Consider the following 19,305-nt stretch of genomic DNA (forward strand, 5'->3'; position numbering starts at 1 on the left):
CAGCAGAGAACAGAAACAACCTGCTGAGTCCCACTGCTCAGGGGGAACACCATGCATCCCCCCAGCAGCTCTACTGCGGCACTAAACCCCCCAAAACTGGCAGATATAGAACAACCAGAGACACAAGAACCCTGCAAATGGGCAGATACGAACAATCAGGACTCCTCTTCCACTGTCCATCGCACCCTCAAGCACTCAAACACAGCTGAAAAGAAAAGCACCCACCAGGAACATCTGCTGCTGCCAGCACCAACAGCCACATGATTCCACCTACTCTGAGCTGGACTGGGGACAAGGACCACCAGATCCTGGTGCCCAGAGCAGACGGCCTCGTAACAACACCCTGTTTCATAAGGAAGAACCAGGGCTGGGGGCCTGTACAAGGAGCCATGGCAGTGAGCCCAGGGCAGAGCCAACCCCCTCCTGTGTGCAGCTCATGGGGCCGCCTCGGCTGTACAGCCCTGATGTTCCTGGCAGCCACACACAGCAGGTAAGCTCTGCCCTCCTCACCAAACCACCCCTCAGCTGGATTTCACCTGCAACCATCAGGAACACACTCCTTTAACCCAGGATTGCAAAGATTGCTCTGAGGAGGATTTGATTCAGTGACAAGCCCCACAAGTCCTTGGCTGGCTCTGGCCAGCAAACAGCCATCATCACTGCAGAGGCAGCACTGACTTCACCTGAGAAATGTGTTGAGCTGTTCAAAGTAGTCAGCAGCAAGTTCCTAGTGTGCACAATTCATTCTCATCACTGCACCATTACCCTACACAACACGCTCCCTTCCCTCATCTCCCACCCCTGTGAGGAAAACCACCCAATTGCTCAGCTGCTTCCCTGTCAGAATAAGCAAGGCAGGATGGCTCAGTTCAGCACAAACACATATCACAAGGTTTGGGCCTCTCCATCTATTTCCTCATAAGCAAAAAGAGCTCAGCAGCAGTGCCACATGTTGCACCTGGGAACAAGACATCCAAAAAGCTTCTACTCCAGCTTCTTTGGGAGAAAGAATTCACTATCTGCCCATTCTGAGCCTCCTATGTCACCTGTGTGACCAACCCCTGAACAACAGATGCACCGAGATTTTGAACTTCTCCTCAATAGCCTTCCACTGCATTTTCATAAATAAACAAGTGACAATATTGCCAGTAGACTGCCAGACCCTGTCCTGGAAGGATTTCCCCACTCCCAACATCTCCCAGCCAAAGGATACAGACTGGTAGCACACAGAGAAGTAAATTAACTACCCCAGCAAGAAGTTCTTCTGGAAAGCTTCAGTCCTGTGTCACAAGTTGCTCCAAAGCACATGACTGAGCCTGCAGGACTCACATGGACTCTCCTACTCCCACAGGCCCTGAACAATTTGCACCCAAATGTCCCTCTCACAGCTGTGTCCCACATCCCCGTTACCCATCATAGTTCCTGGCTCCTGAACCTGTCTGTGCACTCCTCTGCATCACACCCAACCCACGCTCTGGGCCAGAGCATTTACACTCCTGCCTCTCCAAAACCTCTCTCATACAGGAGAGTGGGAACGGGGAAGCCAGGGAAGAGCTGCAGCATCTCCCCACAATTTCCAGCAGAGGATGCCATAGCACATACGTGACACTTCAACATAGGTAAATGCCGAAAATGCATCCCAAAGATCTGGGAAATCGGTAATATCCCACCAGCTGAAAACCAGCTAACCCTTCCAGGCTGCCTTTCTTCTTTAAAGCAACTCCAACCCTAAATTTCCTGTATTTCTAACTGACAAAGTTTATTTAGTGCTATGCAACACCATATGAAATGCTTTACAAAAGTCCATGCAAATGGGACTTACTGAATTTTAAAAATCTATTTACTTACTATTCTCAAAGTAACGTACCAAATTAATTTTTCTGTGACAAAATGTATTTGAACATTTTCATTTAGCTCTGTATCTTTAAATTCTGTTATTCAGAATTTCAAGCATATGGCTTTAGAGTAGTTTTTTGACCATGCAATGGTGGCATGGAGCATCCTCAGTTCAAAGCCCTTTGGAAGAAGCTGCCACAGCCTTCATTCCCTACTTCAGCACTACGCAGGGGAAAGTGTCCTGTCCAAGGAAACACAGGGTGCAGCACAGGGATCAGTTTAACAGGGCTGTACCAGCCCATGCCATACACTAATACACATTTGTTTGTGATGTGCAATTTTCCACACGAGACACTGCCAGGAGGGACAAGTTAATATGCTTCCTACCAGAACTCTTCTGTTCAAGATCACATCTCTCCTGGTTTTAGCACAGCCATTACCTTGCAGGTCCTTGCACTTCCATTGCCCAATCTTCTGTAAGCAACAGCCACATTGTCCCTTTGGCTGAACACAGAGCTGCTTCCTTCCCCACTTCACAGTTACAAATAGCTAATTTCCTTCCTGACCTTTGGAAAGTACCTTTAGTTTCTCACCTCCACTGCTCCGTTTACTGTGATTTTAATACCTCGGGTTAGATTTTTGCCAGTGCAGGTTTTATGGATTTTGCCAGGTACATGAACTGATGATCATACCAACAGTTTTGACTAAGAAATTACTCCAAGGACTTTCCTTCATATCCACAGTCCACACTCTAGTCTAGCTGCCTTTTCAGAATAATTAATTCCTACCGTTTTCTTGAGCCCCCAGCTGACCCCAAGCACAATACAGTGCACTTTTTGGTACAAGTGCCATATTACACAGCCTGATCCCAACCCTTGAACTGCCCCTTCAGCATGGCTGGAATGGGGACTACAGGGGAATCAGATCCAAGAACTGATCCAGATTTAAAGGAACCACTGGCAAGAGTTATCTTTCTTTTAATTAAAGAAATGCCTACCAACAGTTTTATCAGCACAAGTAGGATGATGGTGGAGAGTTGGTATAAGATGCTGGACACGAGCAACACCAGCACCTAAAACAAATCCAGAGCTCACCTTCAGAGCCTTATTTACATCTTCAAAGACTTTCAATGATGGTGATGAAGATGATTATTATGGTTATGGGGCTTTTTCTAAGATCTCAATATCTAAAATGTTCTAATACAAAAACATTTATGAAGCTGTACCATGTAACAATATTTTAATAACCTATTCAGCTTTCACACAGGATGAAAATGCACCCATTGCAAGGAATTCCTCCTCAACCTCCAATAAGGAACAGGAGATGGACACACTACCTCCCAGCTGTAGTATCAAATGCCAAAGTATTTCTGAGCAAAATCACTTCATCTTTGTTCACATTAGGACATCACACCTCTTTCCCTCTTTTTCTTTTCTTTTCTTTTTTTTTTGGTGCAGCAAAGTTAGGACATCACACTTCTTTCCCTCTTTTTCTTTTTCTTTTTTTTTTTTTTTGGTGCAGCAAATTAAGCAAACCTTCTGTTAGGACTCAATGCTGTTCATGTCCTCAGTGAGCAAAGGGCTGACACAGGTCCTATCAATCAACTCCCTACCCCATGCTGACCCCAATGCTCCCAACAGGGGTCCTTCCTGTCACGTTTCACAAATTACACCAGGCTGCCTTAATCTCCCCAATTCAACAAGTCTGTCCTTTTCTTGTTTTATTTCTTCTTGGATACAACCAGCTCTCATTATTCCCTCACCCAAACCCAGAATGGATAATGACAAAGAAGCTGGACATCCAATTCCATGGAGTGGACATCAGAGATGTTCTTTTATGATATCAAGATTCGCCATGTGAATGTGGAAAGACCAAAATCAGGGCAAATATTCCATTGCAAACATTCATGGCCCCAGCAGTCCAACAGGACATGAGGCTCTCAAGTGCCCAGCTGAGCACAGAGCACCATGATCAGAACAGAAGCACAAAGCTTCTCAACCAATTTCCATCTTACAGCTCTTGTTCTGCCTTTGAGCTTCACTGTGTGTTAAGTAAAAGATGCAAATCAGGGCATCCAGAATGTTTCCAGAAACTATTATACAGTGTTGAAGGCATCACTGCCCTGGAATAAAACACCTGGTGCAAGTCTTTATGAGCTACCTGAGTGACTAAACAAGGCACAGACACCACAATGAGTCAAATCTCAAACTTGAACTTTGTGTTGTTCAGAAAAGCAGCTCTGAACATACTGGAACAAAGCTTTGCTATGTTTTATCTGAAAAGGCATGAGCAGCCCTGATGTCCCTCCGGGAATCCAGTGATGGGGACAGGGGGCCCTGGCCATGCAGCCCAGGCTGTCGTGCCGAGTGCCGTGGCGTGCGCAGCTCAGCCACTGCCATCCCTCTACAACCACAGTCCTTCTTGCAGCTGAACTGTCTTCCTTCCTCCATTCCTGCAGTAAGAAAAGATTAAGACATTAAGACCCATGGAATACAGTAAAAACAGAAAGAGGGAAAATACAGAGTAAAGGTGGCTTAAAACAAGATCATTGATTTGAAGTCACTGACTCCCACGGAGTGACAGCGCTGCATCCCACAGGGAGAAGGGAATGGGAGGTGCTCCCTGAGCAGCAGTGATATGGTACAGTACAGGACCACTGCTGAAAAACACCAAGACACAACATACAGACAGGGCAGTTTTCCAGTGTTAGAAAATGTGGATGTTAAATTCTTTCTAAGATGGGCATTAATTTTCTTAAACCTCTACAGCTCGCTCCTCACATTACTGTAGAGCTGTAACCAATGCCTTAGAAAGCTTCACATAATCTTGTTTTTTCAAGGACATACAGCTCTGCACTGTGCAGGATGTGGGACAGTGCAGATGTGCCATTCCACATATGCTATATATAGCACCTATACAGCAGAGACAGTAACACACAACTGACAGGTGTGTGTACCTACTCTAAATGTATAAATACAGTCTACACGTTTTATTACACACAGGTATTACGTGTGTGTACAAACATACACATACAAACCTACATGCACTCTGTGTCTCTTGAAAGATGAAAAGCAGAAGGAACAAGCTGGGACAGGAAGGTAAAGCAGGATACATGGTCACAAAAGTGTTTAATCACAAATTCTGCAAGTCTGGTTAGACCAAGACCAAACCTCTCTGTGCGAGGACAGAGAAGCACAAGCTACTTACCACAGCTGTTCACAGGCTGCAAGACAGCCTTGGAGTCCTGCCAGTGCCTCCTCCTCCCAGGACAGCAGAGCTGGAGCCCATGGCAGGAAGCAGCTCAGCACTGCTCACACTGCCCCAGCTCTGCTCCCAAGCCAAACCACTCCTGCTCTGCTCTCCTCTATGAGCCTTCTCTTGGGGCAGAATCTGTTCCAACACATTCAAACATTAGGTTTAACAGGTTTGTTAAAGTAGGTTTAAAAGCTCCTCTGATTCCTACGCTGAGAACACAGGAAGCCTCAAACTTATTTTTATTAAACTCAGTTCTTTGTAAGCTCTAGTTCGAGCACATGCTCCTTTGTAAGCATGGAGCTCCTGCCCTGCAGGGAGAATCAATTCATTCTGGAAAGGTCACCCTTCAGAACATTATAAACCACACTTAGAATTCAAATAAAGAAAATCTGTATTTTAACTGTGCCAAATTTGGTTTAAATTAATTTTGATGCAACGAAACATTATTTGCTAATGAGAAGTTAGTACAAGTCATGTTCTGACAAACTAGATTCAGTCTCATTTTGCTCATCACTGTTTCTATACATAAACACTTAAAAAAAGACAAAAAAGGAAGCGTGTCACAGTGCAAAGAGCGAAACATTGTGATTTATTCACCTTCATTCAGCTGCACAAGTAACACGTATGTGTTAAACCACTCCCAAATGCTCCACTTCCTCTTCCTGCTGTCAGTACGGGATGAAGCAGAGGACAGTTCAGGAAAAGAAAGGCAGTTTCAAAAATCAGGATTCTAAAGAAGAGGAGGTATCTAGGGCTCCTCTGACACTGAGGAATGAAGGGGGAGGGGGGGCAGCCAGGCTTTCCTTAAATAGCTGCTCACTGCCATTGCTGGGACAGAATCCGGAGCAAGTGTACTGTCAGCAGGACCCAGGACACCTCTTACAGTCACATTCTTCCCTTTTTTGTAAGGATAGGAAATACAGAGAAAAGGGTGCAGACTTCTTTCTCTGACGTATCAGTTTAACACCTTTTTTCTCCCCCCCTCCCTCTTTCACTGTTCTGGAAACGAAGGGCGTGATATTTGGAAGCAGGATACAAGAGCAGAGAAAGGAGAGGGAAGAGTCAAAGGCCAGGGAGTCTGTCAGGAATTCTGCAAAAACCAGAGTCCCTGTCTGGGTGTTAATTGGTCTACACTAAGGTTTTTGGTTTGCTTTAAAAAAAAACATTTCTGAGGGGCTAGAACTGCACATGGCCATGTCTGCTATTAAACCTTTTGGAATTTAATGTATTTTTTCCCTCACAATTTTTCATGGAAGAAAAACATGGAAAATACCATAGTGATCAAAATGAACATGAGCAAAGTGAACCACATGGGATGAACTCTGGTAGGAGCAAAAAATGGAGAAGGTGTTCCAGCTCCATGCAAAGGAAAATCCAGGAAAGGTCTGAATCCTGATGAAGCATTCCTGAATACACCAGATGCTGCACATTCAACAATCCACTGATATAATGGTAGGAACAGAAATTCTCACTTCTGCTCTTTACAAATTTAGTTCAACAAATAATTCCATATGGTGAACACTGCTGAACTGAGAAATTCCCATCACAGAAAAAGTAACTGCAAATCCAAAATCTCCCAAGTTGGGAGAGATCCTGAGCTGAGGCAGCATTGCCACACGTTCCACGACATCATACATAAAACCCACTATCTATATCTCTTACTTTACATCACTTTTCTCAGTAAGTCTTTAAGAGAAAAATCAGAGGCAATGTCTCAAAGGTACCACAATTAGCCCAGCTCTCAGAGGGATTATATCAGCGACTAAAGGACAGGAGACACCTGCTGAAATGAAGCAGGACAGATTTCAGTTTACCAAAACTAGAAGTTTGTTTTGGAGAAGAAAAAACTAAGACTAGAACACAGTGATCCTTCAACCAAAAGGACGTGGTGTCAGAAGCATTTGTGGAAAACACCTCTAACAGAACCTCCCCCAGGGTTTTACCTGGGGTGTCTGTCCTGCCCCAGCCTCGCCCAAGGAACCAGGCAGCCTGACCTGCACTGATGGTCCCTTCTCAAGGAATCACAGGTTGGGAAAACCCTCTACGGCCATCAAGTACAACCATCAAGCTGGCAGCACCACCACTAGCCCATGGCCCCTGTGCCACAGCCACGTGTTTTTGGAACACTTCCAGGGATGGTGACTCCCCACTTCCCTGGGCAACCTGTGCCAGGACCTGGCAACCCTGGCACAATCTGCAGAAAATCTTCATCCAATCTAAACCTCCAACGGGCCAACTTGAGGTGTTTCCCCAGGAGCTCCCTGAAGAAGTTTCACCACACATTTCTGAGTAACAGTATAGCTGGGCTTTGGGTTTGGTTTAATCGGGAAGAAAAATGTAAGATAAAGACAACAATTTTTTTCCTGAAAAATAAAAAGGAAATTAAGCCCCTTCTTTTAATTCCATCTTTCTAACAAGGCCACAAGTTACAAAATCTTTAGTGGAGAAACCTTGATTGGCCTATTCCTGAACACAGTTCAGATTCTTCTGAAAACATGTCAAATTCCAAACTGCACAATAATAATCCAATTCCTGCAGGGAAAAAAGACAAAATATGAACAATTAAGTAAAAGCCTAATTCTATTTTGAAGTACATCACCCTTCAACAGGGCTCAAGTAAAAGCATCCCAAGCAAGTTCCAACAAGACCAGCCATGAACATGTGGCAAAAGTACAAAAACTCCTTTGCACTACTAACATAGATAATGTCATTTAAATCTTAACACCAGTGTAAAATATCTATGATTTGTTTCATTTAATTTTGAAAATCCATGTAGAAAACAATGTTCATAACTCCATCCACAGGATTCTACAAAACTGCTGCTTCATCAACAAATCTTTGAACTGTTTCAATATGAAAACTCCATTTTTTCAAACTGCTCAAAAATCATTGCAGAGAATTTCCAAGCACTTGAACTGAAGCACAACCAAAGTATGAACTTGGTACATTTTTGCAGGTATTTCTAAAATAAGTTAATTTACATAAATCATCTCAAAATAACACAATGGGATTCAACTTCATTTTAGACATTTGGAAAGCAGTGTCATACTTTATTTAAAGTAAACCCATGTAAAAACAAAGTTTAAATGAAAATGGTACCTGAAAAATAAATTATTTGATATAAAACAAATCAATAACTTAAAAACACACTAAATATACAAAATGTGTAACCATATACTGTACAGTATGGAAAGCAATAGATAAAACCTTCTGTCCCACAAACAGATTAATTTATAAACAAAAGATTACATAAGTTAAAGGAAAGGAAATCAATAAAAATACTAGAAGTACAGTATTATTCAAATTACTCATCAAATAAAGGTTTATCCCAACTTATGTTTCAAATGTCTCAAGTAATTTTCTTCTCAATGACCAAGTGAAAAAGTTCAGCCATACCACTAAAAACTTGCTCAAAAATGTCTAGAAATAAGGAACAACAGTAGGAGAATACTGAGATTCTAAAATGTGAACACAAAAGCAATTTTCCAAGGTTTCAGGTGGCAGTTCTACCATTACTGTTTTTCCATCATTAGCAACAAAAGAGAATTTCAGTGCTGAAAACTCCACTCAACAGAAAAATATTTCTAAACCTTTGTTGCTGTTTCATTGAGAGTGATCGAGAAGGAATCTCCAGAGCTGAATGTCAAACCCACCCATGGGGTGGTCAGTTATGCTTTAGAGATCATAAAGACTTGGACTGGTTTTAAATCATGCAGGATGAGAAAGCAACACTTTGAGTTTGGTTTTGTTGGACTACATGAGACTACTACAAACAGCAACCACTGAAATGACACCGTACCTGATCAAGCTACGAGCGGACAGGCAGAAATTACCGGTGATTTTCAATCCACTGGTTGTCATGGAGGCACCGCCTCTTCCAAGCGAGAGGGAGGGAATTGAGACCCTTTTTAGGAACTCCACATTTCTCTTTTGTTTAATATTAGTAAGGAGAAACCCAGTAATAATAAATATAATAATCAGAGAAAATAACCACTGTCCTCTTGAGCTCTGGATTTATCCATTCTACTGTGCTGAGCAGCCAATCTTGAGAAGTGCAGAGCTACATTAGAGGAACTTGCCGAAGGCACAAAAAGACTCTCCTGCTTCCAAATAGAGATTAAAAGACCTCAGGCGACAAATTCATCTCTTAGAAAATAAAAACAAAATGAGAAAAAGCCAAAACACAAGTGCAGCTCCACTCAGAGAGCTCAAGGGGTTGGTGTTTCTTTGTGCTAAAGGTGAATTTGGTCCCTTCCCTCTAAAGCTATTTGTAGATGCCTAAACGTAGAAATGTAACAATAAGGTGCTTCATCGACAGTTACAAAGGACACATTTCTTCATTATGGAAATAAAAAATGCGGTGACCTTCTGACAGAGGCAGCCTCCAGACAAACTGCTCCAGGTTTATGTGATTGAACCAGGCTGCCAGCACTCACAAGAGCTGTGTGCTAAAAACCTCCCACAAACTCTAACCTTCTGCAGGCAGAGCTATCAGAGGAGGCTACTTTGAATAAACAGTTTATCATAAGACCTGTATATTGTGTTAGAAAAGTAAACACGGGGACATTCTCCAAGTTTGTTTTTTTAAAACACATATGTAATGATAAACTATCCAAAAAGGAATCTGAATTATTGCCGTTTAAAATGCACTGAAAAAAATCTCTCCTGAAGTATTTGAAGAATTTCTACTTTATTGACCTTACCCAGAACATTAAAGCAACATGGAATTGTAACAAATGTTGAAGGACCTTAAGGACTATTCATTTTGCAAACTCGGCCTTAAAATAATGGATCACCTTCATAGTTAGTTCATCATTTTGGTTTTGACTGCTGGATATTCTGTCTATAAATTACACCAAGTTTTTAAAAAACTTTTTTTAAAAAGATTTTTAACTGCTTTGTATAAATAACATTACTGCAATGTTCAATACCCCTATAAAAATAGGTGTCCTCTGCATGCAAACACCCTTTGGTCATCTGGACAAGGGCAAGTGACCACACACTGACCAACCAGTGTTCACTGCGGTGACGATTTATCCTGTTCCAGTGACTTGTCTCTGGATTTTCCATGGTTTTCATACTCACATGATACAGATGTACAAAAACATATCCAAGCAAAAGGAAGGAAAAGCTGTGTGGCCACACACACCACGGTGGTGATGTGACTTCTCCCCTAACCCTAACAGCTGGATCCTGAAGCCTTTCCCAGTCCCAGAGCTAGGACAGATGTAGGGACTGGCAGAGGAAGGCTCAGGAGGTAACAGTAACTCCACTGGCCAGTCTCTGACAGGAGAGTGGAGCAGCTCAAGTAAACCAAATTTTATGATACTGCAGCTTGAAGAATAAAATAAATCAACACCTCAGTGCACAGACACCATCTAACAGGGAATCACTAAGAACTGAACACAATGAGCTGCTTGGATTCTGCTCACATCTGGATTTCTGGTGTTGCCATCCCCTCACCTGAAGGATCTGCATGTGCCTTTGCCAGCTCACACCAGCCCAAGATTCCTCTTCCGTATTTATGTGGGACTTCCCTATCTGCTAATGGTTAACAGGAGGTTTACAGGTGATGAGGCTCATGGCCAGCATTCTGCACAGGGTGAATTCCATTCATGTGGACATCTGGGAAGCAAATGCAGTGACTCCCCTCAACATCTATACATGAAACCCTGTGACAGCAGCATGACCAACTGTGTTTTCAGCAGGAACTACACCTGGTCCTTCAGCACCTACACTGGGGGCTGTCCCAAGAGACTCTTAACCTACTCTAAAGGACCCAAAACCACTCCCATCTCAGCTGTTCCAGTAGCACATCTCACAGTACAGACCAAAAAATTAAGGTGCCCAAAATCTGGTTATCACATCCTAGTCCTGCAATGAAGACTTTCCAGAACTCCATAACTCAATGAGACCACTGAATCTCATGAGCAATGCGAGACCTCTGCTTTGAGACAGCCTTTGGTTCTACAAAGATCCTGTAAGCACTTGCTGATAGAAGCATCACCTGACAGAAACACCCAGCTTCCATCAAATGGATGGATGAAAAAGCAGAGCACTTTTTGACAATTAAGAGGCCAAAACCCCTCTTGAAACAAGTCTGTTCAAGTGAGAGCTTCAAAGCAACGTGAGGAGGAAACCAGCTGCTACTACCTTTTGGGCAGAAGAACTCCTGGCAGATGTCTTGTCAGAATTTAGTTTCCACCCCCAAGAAGCTTCCTTTTGGTCTTTACTAGTATGATGCACAAGCATTTTGGTTTAGGACCAAAAGCATCAAGAATTTTTTCTGGACTCCAGCTATTTATGCCAAGATTTTACTGACTGTTAGAATAGCACACATCACACACTACTTCTGGTATCAGCTCTGGATATTAGCAGGAGTTTTGTGTCTTTTCCTGACTCGAGCAGCAGTGCTTTGCTCATACCAACTGCCCAAAAATTATTATCAGAGCAACTATCAAAGAAAGCTGGAATCAGACCTTTCCTAAAAGAGATTGTTGTAGTAGCAGTACAAACCATATCCTACATTTCCTTCTTACTTAGCAAAGAATGAGGGATGGAAAAATAGGGAAGCAGTGGAAAAAGAAAGGAACAGTGATGCCAAAAAGCATCCAAGAGAAGAGGGTTTTTCAGAAGTGGCAGCACAGCAATGTGCTGCTGCCATGGCCAGTGTGCTTGGAACCAGTACTGATACAGAGTCATGCTTAGGGGTCACTCGCTGGAAGTCTGAACCCCCGCTAAATACTGTGATAAACAGCAACTCCTATTTTAGTTTAGCAGCAAATTTATCTTAAATGGAATAAAGCAAGAGAGAATGACAGGAACTGGGAATGACTACAGCCCACTCCTGTGGAACAGGACAGTGCAGGGCTCAACAATGACGGGACATGTAAGAGAACTTCTCTGTGCTACACAGCTGGAACTTGGGAGAACACCCAAACACTTCCCAAGCTCTCCTCGTACGCAGAAAGGAAATAATCATAGACGTGATAAATGGATGGTGATGAACTGCTGGAAGGAAACCTCTGACAGCCAAGAGCACCTTTGGGGGGTGGGAGTGGGCTGGCTGCTGTGTCACAGCCACTGTTCCACTGAGCACTGAGTCTCAGAGATGGGGAGGGAACAGACTGGCAGGAGAGGCAAGGTTGGATGCTTCACCAGGAAAAATCCCACCTGCATTCACTGCACACGAGCTCAAACTCAGCACATGGCTGCTCGCTGGGCCAAGGCCTATCTGTAGGGTTTAGATGTCCTGGGCAGCTCCCAGAACACCAGCAGCTCCCACAGGTCCTCCCTGGAGCTGGGCACCAGCTCAGACACATGTGGAGGCTGAGGGAGCCCTCAGGCTGTGCAGATTCATGGCAGGGAGGGGACAAGGAGAGGGCAAAGGCAGCAAGCACAAGGCAAGGTCAGCTGGGGATGGAGTGAGATGAGACAGCAGCATGGACTGGCTGCTCGAGTTTGAAATGAACTCTGGGGCTGGTAGAGATTCGGGCAAAACAAGGAGACACTGCACTGAACTGCCACAGACCTCATTACCACACTTGCCCTACCTACATAAAGACCAGAGGCAAGTCTCTAGTTGTGCACAAGCAGCTCACACACCTGTACAGGCAGGGTCAGCCTTCCCAGTTTCCTACCCAAGCACACCTGAGGCTTACATCAGTCTGTGACACTCATTTCTATGTGACAGATTTATTGTGGTGCTTGTTTCAAAACTCTTTTTCTTCTACTCATCTGTCAAAGCAGCAAATTAAAATTCTCTTAAAGCAGAGCTACAGTTCCTTAAACAGCACTCTGAAAGCTGGACACTTTGTGCAATACTTAGCAAAAAAAAGAACAGAAAATAAAAAACAAAACAAAATTTGAGCAAAACAAAATCAAATTTAATGTTCTTAAATGCAAAAGTAAAAACAAACAAAAAACACAAAAAAGCAAAAGAAAATTAACAGAAACAGAACAACTCAAAGTTTCAAGGCAGTCTGCAGAAAACCTGGGGGATTAATCTTTAAATCTACAAATCAAAGGGGTTTTTTGGTTAATATCTAACTTGCAAGTTGTAAGTACTTTTCTGCTGAGTGTTCAGTAAGTAAAGCTAGTTGTCAAAACAAAATCCTATTAAAATAGAAAAACTAGCACTCATTAGAAGGGATGCGAGAAATACAATGCTCAAATGTTTATAACTGGTTTTTCTTTACAAAATAGAACTGCCAAAGGATTCCAACTACAATGATCTTGGAAAATGAGTAAGTATCTTGCTGCATTATAATGTACCAGTAAGTAGTGCACCATGCATTAAATATTTGGACAGAAGAGATTCAGTCTGATAAAGTAGCAACATATATTCACACTCGTTTTTTTGGAGTTTCATTTTGACTCTGAAATCTTCCCGGAGTTTCTTTGAAACTCTTTGGTCCATTCCTCTCAAAGTGGGTTTTAAAAGTCACGTTTCTAAAACCTGTGAATTGGACAGCTTGGCCACTGCTCAGTGTGCAACTTACCTCCTCAATGGTGTTAAAAGTTAGGCTGGCATGCTACTACTTACAAGACCTTGACTTTAAAAAGCCTGATCCTCAACTAGACACAGAGTAATGAATATTAATTTATCAAACAATTTACTGTCAACTAAAACATTAGTATTTCTCAACTTTTCTTCCATACTACTAAAACTGAGGGGGAACAAAAGGACAGGGGGATGGGTATGAAGAACAACATAAAACCAAAGAAAATCAATTAATTCAGCCTGATATTTTTCAGAAAATTCCAGTTTTTGCAGACAACATTCAATGAAACAAATGTTAGTCTCATAAGTGAAAGCATGCTTCAATTTTACCACCATCCAGAGGGTCTAGTTAATGCAATCTACTTGAGATTTCAGGGGATTTTTAACATGTTTTAAATGAAATAACTTAAAGGAACTTAAAATTGGTCTAACATTGTGGGATTTCAAACATTTGAACATGTCAGTTGCATCCCAGAATATAAAACCTTTTCACTTCTCATTTAGACTAAGACAAACACTTGTGAAAATTGGCGCAAAATGAGTTTTACACTAACAAAAATGTTTCAACTTCTGTCACTCCATTATCTATTCCATACAAAAAGCACGAGCAAGTTATTTGTGGGACTTGTTGGTTTTGAAGGAAACCTGTAAGATTTTGTCCCCCAGGCGGTAGCCATTAAGACTTGCTATGGCCATTGCAGCTTCTTCATAGTTTGTCATGGTCACAAAACCAAAACCTTTGCACTTGTTGGTGTTGAAATCTCGAATAACTTTCACATTGGTAACCGCACCAAAGGGGCCAAACATCTGCCAGAGGATTCCCTCATCAGCATCTTGACCAAGGTTGTAGATGAAGATACACCAGCCAGAAGATGCGTTTCCTGGAACATTTACACCAGAAAGCCCACTCATGTGATCTACACCCATAGGAGAGAACCTAGCAAATAAAAAGCACAATATTTCATGTTCAATTAAGCAAATTAACTTGAATGGGAAGCAACTGAGAATGAATATTTTATACATGGCACATCAAAACCGCCACATAAATGTTTCCCCATTCAAATTGACAATCAAATTGACAGCTGCCAGAAAAAAAAAGTTAAGTATTCCAACTGCTTTATCAACAGGGAACTATCCTTAGAAATAGGCAAGGCTAGATTACATGATCACCTTCCCAGGGAACCTGGATTGATGTCTGAACTCAGCCAGGCTGCTCAGTGTCCAGGGCATTGCTGCAGAACTGCTCGAGTTCGGGGGCACAGGCAGCACCTCCCCAGAGGCCCCAGACACCCTCAGGCATCTCCCACTTATTTCACAGAAGGAGATTTTTTTTCACCCCATGCTCCTTTGCTCCTTTTGTTGCCTCTAAAAGAACATGTTGGGAAACTCTTTAAGTCAAAGAGTTTCTTTGGGTTTGCTGGGGCAGGGGATAAGTGTTCTTAGGAGTAGAGATTGTAATTTCTTCTTTTGTGAAGCAGAACAAAACCTACTCCCTTTCCACCCAAAGGCAGCAGGTGCAGGCAAACACTCACAACATGAGCAGGCTCAGTGCAGTTTTATTATTCCAGTGTGTATGGGTGGTTTTGATAATTTTTCCAGGAAAACTCAGATCTGACTTTACTGAACTGGATTTTTAAAATCACCTACCCATTCTTCCTGAATCCTGCCTCCTTCACAATACCTCAGCAGGATTCATGCATAACAAAAAGCAAAAATCTTCTCCTTTTAATGTCTTGTTTTGTATTATTTTCTTTTCCCTATAACCCACATTTCTATTCCCCTTTATCCTATTTCTGGCCTACACTCCAGAAAATCAAAGTTTCTGAATATTTTAGTGCAATATTAGGGTTGCACAGCTAAGCACTCAAAGGCCAGGAAATGTGAAAGTTAAGGTCAAAAACTCACTTTGAACCCTTGTGCTTATTTATTATTTAAAAATATGAGGTCATGTGATCATAGAAATATAATGATACTATACCAGGGGTTCCCAAATTGAGGTGTACCACTGGTGATTTGCAAACCCCTTAAAAGCGGTACACGAGCTGCTCTCTGCCAAGAGCAGGGCGGTGGCAGATCCTGATTCTCTGCTGACCTGGAGGAAACAGGGAAGGGATGTCTGGGCAGTGAATGCTGCAGTAAGTGCCAAATGCTTCCCCTCTGACTCTTTCTTGCCCTGCATCAAGGAGCTGCTGCTGCCCTTCTTGAGGAGGGAGAGCTCAAGGAGTACAGGGAGGGAGGGAGGGGAGCAGAGGGATGGCAGTGCACACTCACACACACACTGTGCACTCACACACGAGAACCACTCAGTGCCCATCTCCCCCAGGCTCTCTGGTGCTCAGAGCTCCCTGCCTTGGACACCTGAGCTCCTGGACTCTCCTGTCCCCAGAGCAAGTGACACTCCATCCCTCCCTCGCTGCAGCTTTGCAGCCCAGGGGCTCCCAGAGCACAGTGGGACACTCCCGAGCTGCAGCAACTCACTGACAGCCAGTCCCAAGAAAAAACAAGTTTGGGAAGCCTTGAACTACAGCCAAACTGAAAAAGCAGTTAGAAGTACCACAAGGTGAATGAGACATACCAACCCGCATGATCTGATGGAGAGGTGACACATCTGGTATTTCTTTTGGCTTTGTATATAAACGTTCCTGTGCTTGCATGCTTGATACACTTACTTGTTCTGACAGACACCTTCAGTTCTGTAGCTTCTTTCCAAGAAAGTAATAATCTGGTAGGATGAATTTATCTTAATATCTGTCAAGTTTCCATCTCAACAGATCACCAGTCCTGAATCCCTTCTCAAAGCACTGAGCTCAGAATTGCCTGATGTTGGTTCCAGCAGTCAGTACAGCTCTGCCCCTGCCTGCTCCCAAGGCTCAGGCTCTGCCCAGGAGCCCAGTAACACCACACCAAGGACTGCAATCAGTTGTAGGAGAGCAACTGGTGTTAAATGCAAGAAAACAACAAATCTAAATGCTTGTAACAGACAATTTAAAATAGCAAGTACGTCTGCTTTTTGGATACACTTATCTTCAAACAGATTGTCCTCTATTCCTGCTTTGACTCACAAAAATGTTACAGGTTTATTAAAATACCCAAACCAAACAAAACAGGGTAAAACCAAACAAGTGCCCTAAAATATTAGAAAAGTAATTAAAAAAAAAACAACAAAAACCCTACAGTAAATACTATTCAGCTAATCTGATAAATGTCTGTTCTCACTCTGCACAAGAGGGACCCCAGATCTGTCACTCAGCTCAGGGTAACAGCCTGCATGAGCAGTGCCAGAGCAGCTGACACACAGCTCCCTGTCCTACCAGGACAGATTTTTGTGGCCACGCCAATTTAAGATGACCTTTAGGAAGTCACACTTATTAAAGATGTTTAAAAGACCATCCTACTATGGCAAACACAAAGGCCAACAGAGATTCAGGATGTTTCAGAGAAAGTGATTTTAAAATTCCTTTAATATTGTAATTTGAACGATTTCAGTCTTAGCACACTTACAGCAGGTGTCCTCATTTCTGTTGAAATTATTTTTATACTGTCTCCTCCACATTGCTTTTTCAGGCCTCCCAAAGAGTCTGTAGCCAGTGTTATTTGCTTTGGTTCCTTCAAGCCATGCTAACCTAATACACCAACATCTTGGAGCATTAGGTATCAACAACAGTGTATTTTCCATCACAACTCTTTTTTACTTTACAAGCTTCCTGTTTCTATTAATGACCTTTTGCTCCCTCTGCAATTAACAGACTGCTTCATTTAACAGATCCTGAGATTAGTTTAACTCACTGGACAATGTAATCTCAGAAATTACATTCCTGAATGAAAGCAGTTTCTTTTTAGGTCTATGCAAGTGCTACAAATTCTTTTCACAGAAGCACAGAAACTCTTGAGCTGGAAGGGACCCAGAGATACCATCAGGGCAGCCCCTGTCCCTGCAGAGCCACCCCAACAGCCCACCCTGAGCAGCCCTGGCAGCGCTGTCCAAACGCTCCTGGAGCTCTGGCAGCCTTGGGGCCGGGACCATTCCCTGGGCAGTGCCAGGGGCAAGAAGCTTTCCCTAATATCCAACCTAAACCTCCCCTAACATAGCTTTGTGCTGGTTTTGCTGAACTCTTTTGCCTGCACTCTGAGGACAGTTCCATACAGCACCACGGGTGGGATGCCAAAAAGCAGGAACATCAGTTTTAATCCCAGCTTGTGTTGCCATTGCACTTGAGCTTGGCAGCTTTTTATTTTTAAATAGTTCCACAAAGAGCAGGAGCTCAGCTACACTGAGAATGTCCTTCTGACAAGCAACTTTTTCTGCTGTCATTGTTACAGACAGAAAAGATCTGCTGTGGGCAATACAATTCTTGTTGAAAACTCAGTGACACAAGCTCTAAGCCTGAAAAAATCACGGTGTTGGGTCAAACAACCATGAGAGGAAGAACAGAAGCAACTGGAGTTTTACTCCCATATTCTTCCAGAACTTTGATGAAATACTTCTCTGGATGAAATGGTTTCTACTCAGCTTGCACCCAAATTACAAATTGGTCTAAAAACTGAAAATGTAAACAATTTCACTGGAGTGAAACCAAGCAGGTGTACAAGAGCTGTCTGAGCAACTGTATCACTGACAGGATTAAACAGTCTTCTTGCATTTCCCCTTGGATCAAAGAACTATCACAAATGGCTCCAATTCAGGCATTCAGGGCAGAACCCATGGACTGATACTGGTAGAGTTACGCCCATTACAGGAGCTGGCTCCAACCCTGAACAAGTCTGAAAGCTTGGAGTTTGCCAACTGAACTGGCAATAACTGAGGTCTGAAAGAATGTTGCTCTAGTATAAAGCTCTGGTGAGCTGCAAAAGCACAGGACTTGCAGGGGACCTGAGCAGCCTCCTCATGCTTCAGGAGCTAAACCCCTCCATTTCATCACAGTTCAGCACCTGGAGAACTGCTATTTTCTTTAAGTGAACAAATCTTACACTCTAAAGAAATCCCTGCCCCAGATGTTTTATCTGTCCTCCAGACACAATCCCATGCTGTGGGCATCATTCCCTCTGGATGGAAGCAGAGAGTCTGGGTCTTTGAGTTAGTCCAGGAATCCAGTGGGACACAGCACTAAGACCAGTTCCTGATGTGAGCCACAAACACCACAGGAACTCAAAAGGATTAAAAGAACATTAAACAAAGGGTTGGAGAAATATCTGTAGGAAATTAATAATTACAAATTAGATACTAAAGGCTTAATCCTGGACTTGCAGGGATTCTGATAAAATGAGATGAAATGTAATCAAAATATCAGATTACATATTCAACCTCTGTGGAGCAGAGATCACAACTTTAATTTACACAGACTGCAGGCTCTGTGGAAGCTGCTTATCCATTCATCATGTCTTGTTCACTACCAAAACAAACAAGACTCAGCCCAAACTCGGGTTCCTGAGCTTAACCACAGCATGAGTAATCACAACTCCTTCAGTTCAGCATCCTTCAAGGAAGACAGACTCACTAGAAGAACTTGCAGCTAACACTAAAAAATGTAAAGGGTTGTGGGACAGACTTGATGATGCTGGAGGTCTTTTCCAACCTTAATAATTCCATGACCCCATGGTGCAAGCCTTGTGCATACGTGTACAGACGTGCCTGCACGAGTGACTGAGGGAAGGAAGCTTTGTAGTAAGTGTTGCAGCTTTCACAAGTCTGTGACAAGGTAGAGATGAAGTGC

At 42.9% G+C, this 19,305-nt stretch overlaps 1 protein-coding gene across 3 annotated transcripts in view; it reads right to left on the reverse strand.

Annotated features, from left to right (window-relative positions):
- Window positions 1–12,955: 12,955 nt before the first annotated feature.
- ELAVL1 (ELAV like RNA binding protein 1) overlaps window positions 12,956–19,305 on the reverse strand; it is a 41,919-nt gene continuing 35,569 nt past the window's right edge. The window contains exons 7-9 of one of the 3 annotated variants that reach the window (XM_039696670.1): window positions 16,170–16,316; window positions 15,573–15,686; window positions 12,956–14,531 (exon numbers count right to left, since the gene is read on the reverse strand). In XM_039696670.1, the coding sequence (XP_039552604.1) occupies window positions 14,207–14,531; window positions 15,573–15,686; window positions 16,170–16,316 (586 nt within the window). In that variant the 3' untranslated portion in view covers window positions 12,956–14,206. The remainder of the gene's footprint in view (window positions 14,532–15,572; window positions 15,687–16,169; window positions 16,317–19,305) is intronic. The other 2 variants (XM_039696671.1, XM_039696672.1) reach the window with 2 other exon arrangements.

This window comes from Passer montanus, unplaced genomic scaffold (genome assembly GCF_014805655.1).
Source record: "Passer montanus isolate IOZ18808 unplaced genomic scaffold, ASM1480565v1 scaffold114, whole genome shotgun sequence".
Taxonomy (NCBI): Eukaryota; Metazoa; Chordata; class Aves; order Passeriformes; family Passeridae; genus Passer; species Passer montanus.